The sequence below is a fragment of the Pieris napi genome, chromosome 9, assembly GCF_905475465.1.
Source record: "Pieris napi chromosome 9, ilPieNapi1.2, whole genome shotgun sequence".
In the NCBI taxonomy this organism is placed as follows: domain Eukaryota; kingdom Metazoa; phylum Arthropoda; class Insecta; order Lepidoptera; family Pieridae; genus Pieris; species Pieris napi.
Genome location: NC_062242.1, coordinates 12,101,834 through 12,114,696, shown reverse-complemented (window position 1 = coordinate 12,114,696; position 12,863 = coordinate 12,101,834). Strand labels below are relative to the sequence as shown.

General features: G+C 35.0%; 1 protein-coding gene across 3 annotated transcripts in view; it reads right to left on the bottom strand.

Moving 5' to 3' along the window:
• The window catches only part of LOC125052652, a 38,275-nt gene extending 25,422 nt beyond the window's left edge, over positions 1-12,853 (bottom strand). For 2 of the 3 annotated variants that reach the window (XM_047653611.1, XM_047653612.1), the window contains exons 1-2: positions 10,818-12,853; positions 10,223-10,296 (exon numbers count right to left, since the gene is read on the bottom strand). In XM_047653611.1, the coding sequence (XP_047509567.1) occupies positions 10,223-10,296; positions 10,818-12,570 (1,827 nt within the window). In that variant the 5' untranslated portion in view covers positions 12,571-12,853. The remainder of the gene's footprint in view (positions 1-10,222; positions 10,297-10,817) is intronic. The other variant, XR_007117470.1, reaches the window with a different exon arrangement.
• Between the last annotated feature and the right edge of the window lie 10 nt (positions 12,854-12,863).

The window sequence follows — 12,863 nt, the reverse complement described above, 5'->3', positions numbered from 1 at the left end:
AAGGCTATTTTGTTTTAAATTTAAAATAAAAGCAAAATAAAAATCAGTGGCGCTACAACCTTTTTAGGTCATAATAAGCAAGATCGGCCTCCTGAGTCTGGCACACGCTGCGACTATTGGGGCCTAAGGCAAGCCGGTTTCCTTCACCGTTCGAGCTAATGTTAAATGCGCACATAGACAGAAAGTCCATTGGTGCACAGTCGGGGATCGAACCTACGACCTCAGGGATGATCGTGGAACGCTGAAGCGACTAGGCCAACACTGCTCTTTAACTGTTATTCTTTTGTTTTAAATTTAGAATTATATTATCATAATCCATAAACAAAAGAAGGCTATTAATATTTCCAAATAAAATACTTATTTTTTAATCGCTTAATAAATCTAAATCCGTACTGTCCAAGTGTTGAAGCTAATGTTATATAATTGAATATATTATGTTAACAAGGAAGTGTCAAATTAAGCCCACGCAACACCAACTCAATGCGTTGCTACTTAATACCTCATTAAGCTACTCTGTATTTAAATATAATATGTATGACAATTCAGAGATCTTGAGCACTTTTTAAATTTAACGTCGAATTAAGTTCATAAGTACATACATACAAGTGGCGGTTGTTGTAAATATAGATATACAAATACATGGAGTGATCATATACGTATACTGGTTCATGATCATCTATTGGGGCTTTTACCTTAGTAAAAATTAATTTACAAAGAAGTTTCACTTCTGACATGTGTACTTTGTACGCACGCACTTTTTCATTTTGCATCTGTTAACATTTGTAGGAGGTAAAAATTATGGAATAAATAAACACGTACAAAAATATATTTAATTTAGTTACGTTATTTTTTTTAGTTTTAGTTATTATTTTGTGTCATATTTTCTTGTGTTTTAGGCATACACATTGTTTTAGAACGTATAAATCAATAAATACAAAAATTGATACACCGAAAAATGGCAGCCGTGATTCACCTGTCAAGCTGCGCGTAAAAAAATACGCGCGCAGTACAATTACGAACGGGCCTTTGTGACTCACGCGCATGAACTACATTTGAATCTGGCTTCTGTATAACCGTTAAAAATTTACTTTTTACTCTAATTGTGAATCACTTTTCTATAGCAGTAAATCTTAGATAACACTTAAGATTTGATATGGTATTTGGAAAATCTGAATTCGGTTAAGAAGGTTATTTTGTTAAGTATCCATTCCGCTTGTTGACACGGATTCTTTTTATTTAGTAAAAGCCAAAGCAGGAGGAATGAAAATACAAAATATGTACTTAATACAAATGAATTTTCATTTTTAGTTATTATTGCATTCTTTTTTTTTAATGGCTCTGGCACGATTTGTGCATCAGCCAGCGTCAAGTATAGGATTTTTTATAATTCGTGCTTGTCTTTAGAAATTCGACAGTGTCCTCCATGTACGGTTTAAGCACTCGCTCGGTACCGCACAACCCTCCCAAAGGCCGAGAACAAATTTAAATTAAATTAAAACTTGTCCTCGAACCGGGAATCGAACCCGGTACCCCTCACCTAGCTGCCACTTAATAAGACCGCTAGGCTATGAGGCCCCCATTATTGCATTCTGTTGTCCTTGATGTTGACGTTGACAATTAACAATTCACAAAGAATGTGTTTATAACCTAAAGATCAAAAATAGTTTCATTTGATTTATGCTTATCATGTTTAGTTTTTACGCAAACGCTGTTAATAACAGTTGAATCACATATTTGCCAAACAATTAACAGGAATACGATAAAAGCTTTACATTGTTAAAAAACAATTGATCAATGCTGTGTAAATTGAAAACGAAAAGTTCATCTATTCTTGTCTGTGGATCAGTGTTCAATAAAAATAGTTTTGAAAGGAAAGAATACAATTCGGAATCTGCATTTAGCGCTAACTTTCTGACTATATATGACTGCCTTACAAGCGCTCATCTAGTTTACGCTTAGATTAAGACGGTGATGCTTTTATTTTAATATTGTCTTTGGTTTATGCCAGTATGCCACTTAAAACCTTATTTTGTTAACCTCTTTAAAACAAACTGGAAATTGGGCTCGCTGTCGCAGACGCACTGAACGTGGGCAAATACAAAGAGGAAACTGTCACCCAGCCCATAGCAAAGGGCAGTTCGGTTGAATTTTATTTAAATAGTTTAATTTGACTAAATTTGTAAGGTATTTTAACCAACAAAGACACTTAATGTAATGTTTGATATTGAATCAAGTGTTTTCTTAGTATACATTTATTGACTCAGATGTTACCTTCATTGTAAAGAGGTCTGTCTAGTTTCTTAGTGATAAATTAAAATATTTTAAATTATAAAACAAAAATTTTGTAAGATCAAACAATTTAAAAAAGAAGTGTTGTCTTAGTGGCATTAGCGTGCGACTCTTATCACTGAGAGGTTCGACCCCCGACCATGCAGCAATGGAGTCTCTCTTTAAGTGCGCATCTATGAAATAAAAATGATCAAAGAAACGGATGCAATCTGTGAATATCCCTATTCTCGCCACTGGATTATTATTATTATTTAACAATTAAATTATGTTAAATCACCTTCTGAACATTCTACATACATACCACACCTGGGATAAAGGCTCAAAATTGCATACCGCACATAAACTTTCCTTAGCTGATAGCGGATCCATTTGCGAATATCCTGTAAATTTTCCCACCCATCTCCTTACACACCTAACAATTTAACATATATTTATTTCAATTAAGCCTGTTTTTACAACTTCAAATGATATATATAACTAACACATAAGGACATTACCGCATTGCAGCTTCGAGACCTTTTAAATGTCGAACCTGACCTACAATTAAATTTCCGTATATTACACACTCGATAAAGTCTGCATATGAGATTCAAAGTCTGAATTCCGAAAATTTTTGTGTGTATGCGTTACTAAATATTGTGACGCTACCTCTAGGTCTTTCTCCGTCAGAATTCTGTATCTGTATTTAATAGGCAAGTAGGTTAGCCTGTTTTTTATCTGTGACACACGCCGTTGATTTTAGTCTTCTAAGTCTTCCTCCACCGTGCGAGAAAATAAAAGCGATTTGCTACAAAATATGCCTTTTCAAATTTTTTGTACGATGGATACTTTAGGAGATGTAGCCAAAAACGTGTTTTCACCCCTTTTTCCAAGATGGCGGCCGGGGGACAAGGGTGCCATCCCCACCAACTTGGGTTTAAGCTTGTATTGACCCCCTACATGTCCCATAAATAAAATTGCGTCCTCTAATAAATGTTCAGCAAATGTAACATTTCAATGGACTAATAGGTAACCAAGTACATATGAACGTCAACAGAAAAGATGTTAAATTGATTCTAAATTACGTTTTAAATATTCACGTTCATAAGTGTATATCATTATATATTTATTTATATGATCACGCCTTTTTCTACGAGGTAATCACAGATCTCCACTTACTACAGTCGCTTCATCCCCTTTCATAACATTCAGCATGCTAATAACGTATTTATCTATGTATATGTAATTAATTAAAGATACAAAGCTACAGGTATGTCAAAGATCGATGGAACGATTTATAATAGAGAAGAAAAGAATGGACAAAATAAAGAAAACCTTTAAGAAAAACAACTAAAAAAATAAACTAAAGTGGAAATACACTTGGCAAGAGGAACAGAAAAGTGGAGCAAAAAAGTACTAAACTGTAAGAGACAACTGAAACATGGCAGAGAGTGGCACATTGTAGAGAGGAATGGCGGGATTTGGAGGAGGCCTTGGCCAAAAAAGGGCATACAGATACACTAAAAGAAGATTTAAATAGAAACGTATTTAAATGTAAATGTATGTATAAATGTATCTGAATTAAAGGCTTTTATTATTAATTACTCAATTGAATTTCTATGGTATATAGATAGCTACTCACTCACTACTTGATTTGATTTGAGAACTGGCAGTAAATGTAAAATTAGAAGCATTTAATGTATATTTATTTCTTGACGTTCATAAGTGTACATTGTCTTACCTATATGAAAAAATGATTTTGACTTGACATGACATTTGATTCATTCTGAGACAATAAGCAACTCAACGGTAGATAGACATTAATAAGATAATTATGCAAGAGAGTAGGTATTCAGACTGGAACATGCATTTCACTTTTACTATGGTACTTTAAGGCGTGGCCTGAGCGAAAAATCTCGAAAACTTGCGCAAATATAATTTGTATTTTCATAAACTTGATGTATTGTAGTGTAGATTTTTACCTCAATCTTCACGGCATTGGTAACTCATGTATAACATGAACTAATTATTTGGTAAACTACGTACTTTTGGAATTAACGGAATTTAACTTTCCAATGATTTCCAGTGAAGTTGACCTCTTAACGGTCTCTGTTGCAATCTCATCAAAATGAGCGGAGCCGTTAACTTTTTCTACTTTATTTATTATCTTAAATAAAAAAACTAAACAATTCAGTTAAACACTCTTATTAAAAGTTTCCAATTCAAGGCCCGAGGAAAATTTGTTTATTTATTTATTTCGTATTCTAACATTATTTATAACAAAAATCAATTATACTAAAGCTACAGATAAAGAAGCTATAGATATACAAGTTCAAATATTTTTTACTAAAGTAAAAGGTAAAAAAATCATTATGCAGGTGATTTAGCTCTATGGATATGCGCCTTTTAAGCATATTCCTTCCGCCAAAGCTTAAACAAGTCAAGGCTTAAATAGTGGTCGTTGTATGTCTGGGCTGAGCGATACAAAACTGAGATTTTTGCATAGTTGGTGTTGATATGGGAAACGTGAAATAAAGCATGATTACGAGTCTGGTAGGCAATTTTATTTGAGATGATGTCATGTTGTTTAGTAGCATTGCTCCGAAAACCAACTCTCGATTTATAAGAAATATTTTTACAAAATATAATCCTGTAATCCTCCCTCGGTCGTTTTAGTCAAAATAGATTTTGACCGCACACTATTGGTAAAAACCATACAGATATTAGTTAAGTAGTTAATGAGTTAATCGCGTTGACACAGACACATTCATAAATAATTTTAAAAAAAAAAAATCCCTCTGTTGTGGGTGTCAATGTAAATGTCAGTGTCAATGTTATACCAACAAAATTTAAAAAAAAATTACAGATTACATTAGCCCGTAGTAACCTTTGTGAACTTCGCACTTGGCATTCTGTATAAGTCATATACGTGAGTGGTGAACAAATACGACATTTACATTACAGTTTCCAGTTAGAATTAACTTGATAATTCAACCACATAAATAATTTAAATAGCATTCCAAGTTCTTCAGTTTCATATAAAAGCGTATAACCCTCAAAGGCCGGCAACGCACCCATTAAAATGTGTAGAAAAGTAGAAAATTATGTGGCCCAAAACTCTTTACTCTCCCGAATAGCATTGCATCGATAAAACATGTCTATTGCTTAGACGGGAATCAAACCCAGAAAAGGCTGACACCAAAACTTACCTCGCTATCCAAATTCACAAAGATGATTTGGCTCGGTCGCAAGTTTATATCAGGGCAAGGTCAGTGAAAAATAGCACGCTAATTCTATTGTTAAACTTCGTGAATCGTGTTAATGATAACTTTTTGTTCTGTTCACACTATCTATAATTTCTAGCTACGATTACGATACAAAGATAACGTATATTGTTTCGTCAACTATTACTATACGTCAACAATGTTAGATTTTGACAGCTCAACTCGTACAACTAACGTGAAAACTGCGATTGGAGAAACGTGCGCAGTATAATGACGTGTTGGGCTAAATACTGTTGACAATCAAACGGAACCATGGTTTCGTCTTTCTATCACTACTCAAGAAAAGAGCGTACCAACTTTTGGCAACGTCCATGGCCATTTTTAATTAACATAGGTGAGCCTCTGAGGCGGTCGAGTTTTGCCGTGTAGAGCTGTCGGACCCACCATCGTACAAGCGGTTGCTGCCGACCGCGCGCCACTACCTCCCCGCCCCCCTGCGATCCTTTCCTCAGGTGCAATGCTTTTCCTCATTTTGGAATCTGTCCGTTGTATTTTATGGCTTAAAATACTAACTAATTCAACAAATGAAACCACGGTAAATTTGATTTTTAAGGTGGCTATTCGAAAATGTATTAAAATTACTTGAAATTTTAATTTTGTAGTTACATATCATTTAATTTTAAAATTTACTTACTGTGTTTCGTTAACTTTTTCCTCAAACCTATAATTTAGTTACTAAAGTGCACAATTAAATTTTTTATATAAAAAATTATATGCAAAAACTACATAAGAATTTTAGAGCATGGCACAAAAAACATTTTAGACGAAGGAGGTTTCACGTATTGCATCACAGTTGCACCGCGCTTTAATGTAAAACGTCAAATTTACTGTCAACTATGATTGATGCGTCATTAAGAGAATCATCGCTTTTCAAGGCTTTAATTTAAGATTTATCAACCCGTGATCATGATGGCTATAAAGCATATACACGTCAACATGTATTTAAATTACATAAGTGTAAACCAGATTTAATTTACCAATTATGAACAAGTGAAAATATTGGGTGCAAAATCTTTCCTAATGGTAGATTCAAATTCCATATTAAAAACCACTAGTAGCCGTAGACATGACCGTGGTACTAAAATAAAAACTAAAAAGCTTAAAATTATTATTAATACATTTAAAGACAATGCTTGATTTAAGTAACTTACAGAGCACCAATTACATTCTGTAAATGCAATAAACACTTGCGCATCTAAGAATAATTGCAACACACCACTCCTTCTTAAGGTCAGTACTCACATACGGTATTACTCGATCGAGCTAAACTGTCGAGTAAAACCCATGGCATGGGCTTTTGTCCACACATTGAGCATTGATCTATCGAGTGAGGCGCGCCGTTCAGTATTCACCGAACCGTTCGAGCCAGGATGTCTGTGCAACAAAGGAGACGGTGGCTGTATTTAGCAAGTCTCACAGTACTTTATAAGAAAATCAAAGGAAATGAAAAGAAAAACGTTAAGCCCAGCTAGTAATTTATCATAACATTCATTTTTGTTATTTTTGTGGGAGTAATCTTTGGACTTGACATTCCATAAACACTCACACGTCTTCTATAGCGCTTTTGGAATAAACTCGCAAATCCATTTCTCTTAAAAACACGTGTTTCAATCACGATAAACAATACCAGACTGACGCTCGCCTCGCGCCACTCGCAGTCACGTACACACGTTCGAGTCAAGATTGATGGCTCGCTTCGAGTAGGTTCGAAGGAAATTACTTTCATTTAATTCCATCGAGCCGGCTCGGTGCGAGCTTTCGAGCTGTGAGTTTTGCGGTCCACACGTTGATTTTTACTCGACTTCGAGTAAAACTATCGAGTAATACCGTATGTGAGTACTGACCTTTAGACCAAACATTTAAATTAATAAAAAAAGATCAATGGCACTACAACCTTATTAGGTCTGGGCCTCATCATCTGTTTCATGATAATTTGTCAATCTAATAGTCAAGTAGGTGATCAGCCTTCTGTGCCTGACACGCCGTCGACGTTTTCGGTCATATGCAAGCCGGTTTCAAGATGTTTTCCTTCACCGTTCGAGCACATAGAAAGTCCATTGGTGCACAGCCGACTCTCATCCCTGAGGTCGTAGGTTCAAACCTACGACCTCAGGGATGAGAGTCGCACGCTGAAGCCACTGGGCCAACACTGCTCAGACACATTATTTAATATCGCCGACGACAATATAGTCCGGGAACAAGCCAAAGAAATTATTAAGGCCAGATCACCTTGCCCATAAAGAAAAGATATCAAAAAAGCAGAAATGTGTCTGCTTATGACACATTGGTGGATGCTTTAAACAACTCTTAATCTGTATTGCCCACTCGTTAATGACCTAGAGTACCAATCTACCTCTATGCTACATAGAAACGCAATACAATCAAAGAATTTATTCTAAAAAAATAGCAGATAAAAATAAACACATAAAAACTATTCCTGTGTTAACGGCACAAACATCGTGAACATTTTCAAACTCTCCGTATCAGCAACGACCTAAAATATATTTTTTAAAGGCTTAATATGACCTCATAATCGAAACATTACGTTGTTAATAGTTTTAGAGGTTTTATATTCACGTAAATAAACAAATACTGATAAAAAATAATCGTAAATTATCAAAGTGTATTCTCTTATAATTCTGGCGACTTTGACGAATATTTAAATGAATCTTGGGATTGACTTGCTCCAGTTCAAACAATTTGTATGACTCAAAATTTAGCGATTAAAAAGAGCTGAGGAGAGTGTCTTGCCAGTTCTTCTTGCCCGCTCTACGAACTTATGATCTGACGTTCATAAGTGAACTTGTTTTCATTCTTTGGTGGCCTTTATCGTTTTATGGTTTAGGATCTTCCGTTGTTCCAAAAGTGAGCGTTTTTAAGGCAGTTTTATACCGCGCACCACCACTATGTGGAACCAGCTACCGACTAAAGAATATCCGTACCAATTCGACTTAGGGTCCATCAAAAACTGAGCATACCCATTCTTAAAAAGCCGGCAATGCCCTCGCCCTCTGGCATTGAGTGTCCATGGGCGGCGTTATCACTTAACATCAGGCTCATCAAACATTAACTCACGTAATACAAACTTTTATAATTCTGTGTAAAAATGTATATAAATATTCAATAAATTATAAGTAACTAATGGATGTAACCTTTTTGTATATACACATGTATTATTTGTTTGGTGGTATTGTTTCTGATGCTAATAAAGTCTATTATTAAAAACTGATTCACACAGAATTCGGAGTATTTCCCTACTACTATGAAAGCATGATTAAAATGCTATAAAAACATTAAAAACTTAAATCTGACAGAGAGCGACAGTCCGTGTCGACACAATTTATCAATTGGGTCATGGACGGTCTATCTCCACTCGTGGGCTGTTTAAGTGGAATACTACAATACTTCTCAATATCAAAATTAAAAAAAAAAAACATTTTTTTATATAACGTGGTAAACGGGCAAGAGGCTCACCTGATTAGTGATACCGTGTACCGCCTATGTACACTCTCAATGCCAGAGGTTTCGCAATTGTGTTGCCGGCCTTTTAAGAATTTATACGCCTCTTTCTTGAAGGACCCTAAGTCGAATTGGTTGGTGGTTGGCCTTTTTATTGGCCATATGAATCAATTCAAAGGTGCTTTGGTAATAACTATTATAATAAAACAAATAAATCAGTGGCGCTACAACCTTTTTAGGTCTGGGCCTCAGATTTCTGTATCTGTTACATGATCATTTGTCAATCTAATAGGCCGCTAATAGACACTCGCCGTCGACATATTGGGTCTAAGGTTTCCTCACGATGTTTTCCTTCACCGTTTGAGCGAATGTTAAATGCGTGCAAAGTCCATTGGTGCACAGCTGGGAATCGAACCTACGACCTTAGGAATAAGAGTCGCACGCTGAATCCAATACTGCGCTATAATATTATAATACCACTTTACATTAAAACACCTGGCAACCACGTCATCATTGTGTCAGACATAAAATATTATATTTCAAGGTTATTTACATTATATCAAAGATTTATTCAGTTGTAGAACACACACTTATTAAAAGATGATTTCTCACATCAACGCATTACGCAAAATTAATTATTCATAATTAGAAACCATTACAGTGAAGCTTGTTCAAATGTATATGAAAAATTTGGCAACAACACTTGTAGGATTTCTTATAATTGGGTTTGATACCACGCTAATGTTAACATACTTAACCTAAAAAAACAAACACCTAACTTAATTAGCGAAGTAAACCACGACTCACTTTCACGTTAAATTAATTATCTAACGTATTAAAATATTTGCGAGCGCTTCCTTACGAAATAAGTTTGCCTAAAATATTTCTAATTGTAAAATATAAATAAACCTTGTGGATTATTACAAAATCCTTCAGTTCTGTATTAAACATGTTTAAAATTACGCAAACGAAACGGATGGTTACAGAAAGCTAAAAAACAATAAGACAATGCCTTCATATTTTTTTACCGACTTACACATAATTTATATAACTGGATTATATATTATTTGATGACCTTTTCATATATCTCCAGTATACACCGATTAAAATCGGAATGAATTCCACTTTCTAAAGTAAACACAAATGTACATCCGTAATTTGAAGGAATTAAAAAAAAAGGTGAAATATAAAAAAAAATAGAGTTTGCTTACCGGTGTCCTGCGGTGTAGTAGGGTCCCGACAGGGCTTGGTATCTTTGTGGGAGTGCCGCCATGCGGGCTGCGGGCTGAAAATTAGTCTAATTAATTATAGAAACAAATTTCACCTTCCATATAACAGTATCTACACAAAGAACAGCAAACTCTTTAATTTAATAATAAATATAAATTCTTAATCAATCCAGATCGAATATTGTCCAAATTATGCGCGGATTCAACTCAAAAGATTATTTAGTTTTTATGTCATTTATCTTTGACTTTCAAATTCATTACATTTTTTAACTATCCAGTTAAAACAAAAAGGTTCTTATACAACATACAATAATAATATTTATAAACTATTCCTCATTTATTATGTGTGCTATATTTCTGTGAAATACACAATTTTCCTTTCAAAATCAGGTCACAAACCGTGACCTAATGGTAACCCTGAACAATTAGCGAGAACAGACAAAAACAAACTAAATATGTTTCCATGAACATACAGTAATTATATACAAAAAAAAAGCAATAGGATTCATTTTACCTAACTATAATTACTATGGATGCTTGGAACTCTACTACTACAATTAATCTAACATTAACTTACATTTTGTAGGAAGCAGTCTTGGACTGATTGGAGGCCGGTCTTCTACCATAAAGGTACTGTTTAAATCCCCTGCCTCCTTGCCTAACGTATTTGTATTGTAGTTTTGAACACTGTCCGCCCAATGCTGAATCCATGTTTTATCACCTTTACACCTATTTAGACTTAAATATGATAATCTATTAACAATTTCTTCTGGTGTTAAGTCTGGATTCTCTTCTCTCATGGCTTTTTGGGCATTTCTTAATGCTGTACTTTCGAATTTAGCATCTTCTAGTACATTTTTTGTGCTCGGTAAGGATACAGGCACAGATGATTCTCTGGATAGCCTATGAATGTAGTCTGTTTTATCAATTTCTGATTTTGTTAGACTACAACGCCTTCTCACAGGAATTTCTACATTTATAGGATATTTTGAACTTAAGACACCAGATGTTGTAACAGAAGTAAACATACCAAAATCTCCATCTCCATATCTTGGTGGAGACTTTGGAAATGTCTTTTCTGTTATGGTTCTTACTCTGTTTTTAATTTTCTCTAAATAACTACGTGTTGACTTAATTTGTTTTGATGTTTGAGCAGCTAAATCACTTTCAGATGGAGATTCATAGCAACAAGATATTTCCAAGACATTTTTGTCTTTTGATACCATGCTAGGCGATTCCTTCTTGGTCATAGGAAGTGCATTATGAAGACATAGATCATGTTTTGGTTCCGCAGTTGTGATGGGTTTGGAAAAATCAAATATAAGTTCTGGATCATTTTCTATGTTTTTTCTTTTCAAAGTTTCATCTATGGTATGTTTGAAGAGGTCTGTTCCAAAAGTTCTATCTATACTCATTCTTGCTTTTTGCTCCTCTGTATAATTATCACCTTCTATTGTGTATGTACCAGTAGATGAATTATTAGACTGCCTGTCATCCTCATCATCAATGAACAATACCTGTGGTTTAGGAGGACATTTTTTGAACAGATCAGGGGTTTCAGAAGATGCTCTCAATTTATGGGACACTGGACTTCTAGACAGTTCTGGTGTTGATAAACCATTATCTGGAGTTAAGATATCTAATTCAGGACTTGAAATATCAACAAGCATTACTCCATCCGGACTTTGATCTAATATATCAGTCATAGGATGCCTAAAGAAATTCAAATTAGAATAGCTGGGACTTTTCTGGACGTCTCTATAGGAACTGATTTTGAGTGGTAAGTTAAGTGTGGGCCGAGTAGTAAAGTTTTCACTTCTCGACATGATACTATCAACTATTGGACTTTTGGACGTACGTTTTGGCTGGAACTCAACAGGTGATTTATCTTGTCTTTGAATTGGATTGTCTGTTTGAGCTAATGGACTGCTTCGGAGCTTAAGAGAAGTAGACAGACCATCTTCTTGATCTGAGGAAAAATAGCCTTCAGAATTATAACCTTGTGCCTTACGAGGTAGTTTAGCGCTCATGGACATTCTTTGTGATATGGGACTTGGCTTAGGTGCACTAGCAGACATAGATTGAACCCTCTGATGCCGAGCTTGAGATTTTTTCGCTAACTCTTCGAGTCTACGATTATCAAACCGTTTCGTCTCACCGAAATCAACTGTGAACGCCATTGGATGAGGTTTAGGTGTTGAGGGCTCTGAACACTGACCTTCCTCAACATTTTCCTTTGAAGTCACTTCACTTTCTTTTTCAGCCACTTCCAAAACACTACTCTGCCCTTCAGATACAGGACTAGAAACGTTTTTAACATTAACACTCATTATTCAAGGATCTAATAGCAGTGACATCATAATAATCAACGTTTGCTTTCGTTTCGACACTCACAGCCTTTGTTTCACATAAATAAATTCCAACTAACACAGCACATTATAGTACGATAAAACTAAAAAATAACAAAAAGTGGAACGAGAGCGTGATATTAAAATAAATAAATCTAAAATCTACATTCGTAAGTCGTACGCGAATCGCCTTGATCGCGAATAGACACGGATGACGGAACCGCAGGCGACAACACACAATACGAAACCAAAAAAGAATGTTTTCTTCTTAATTT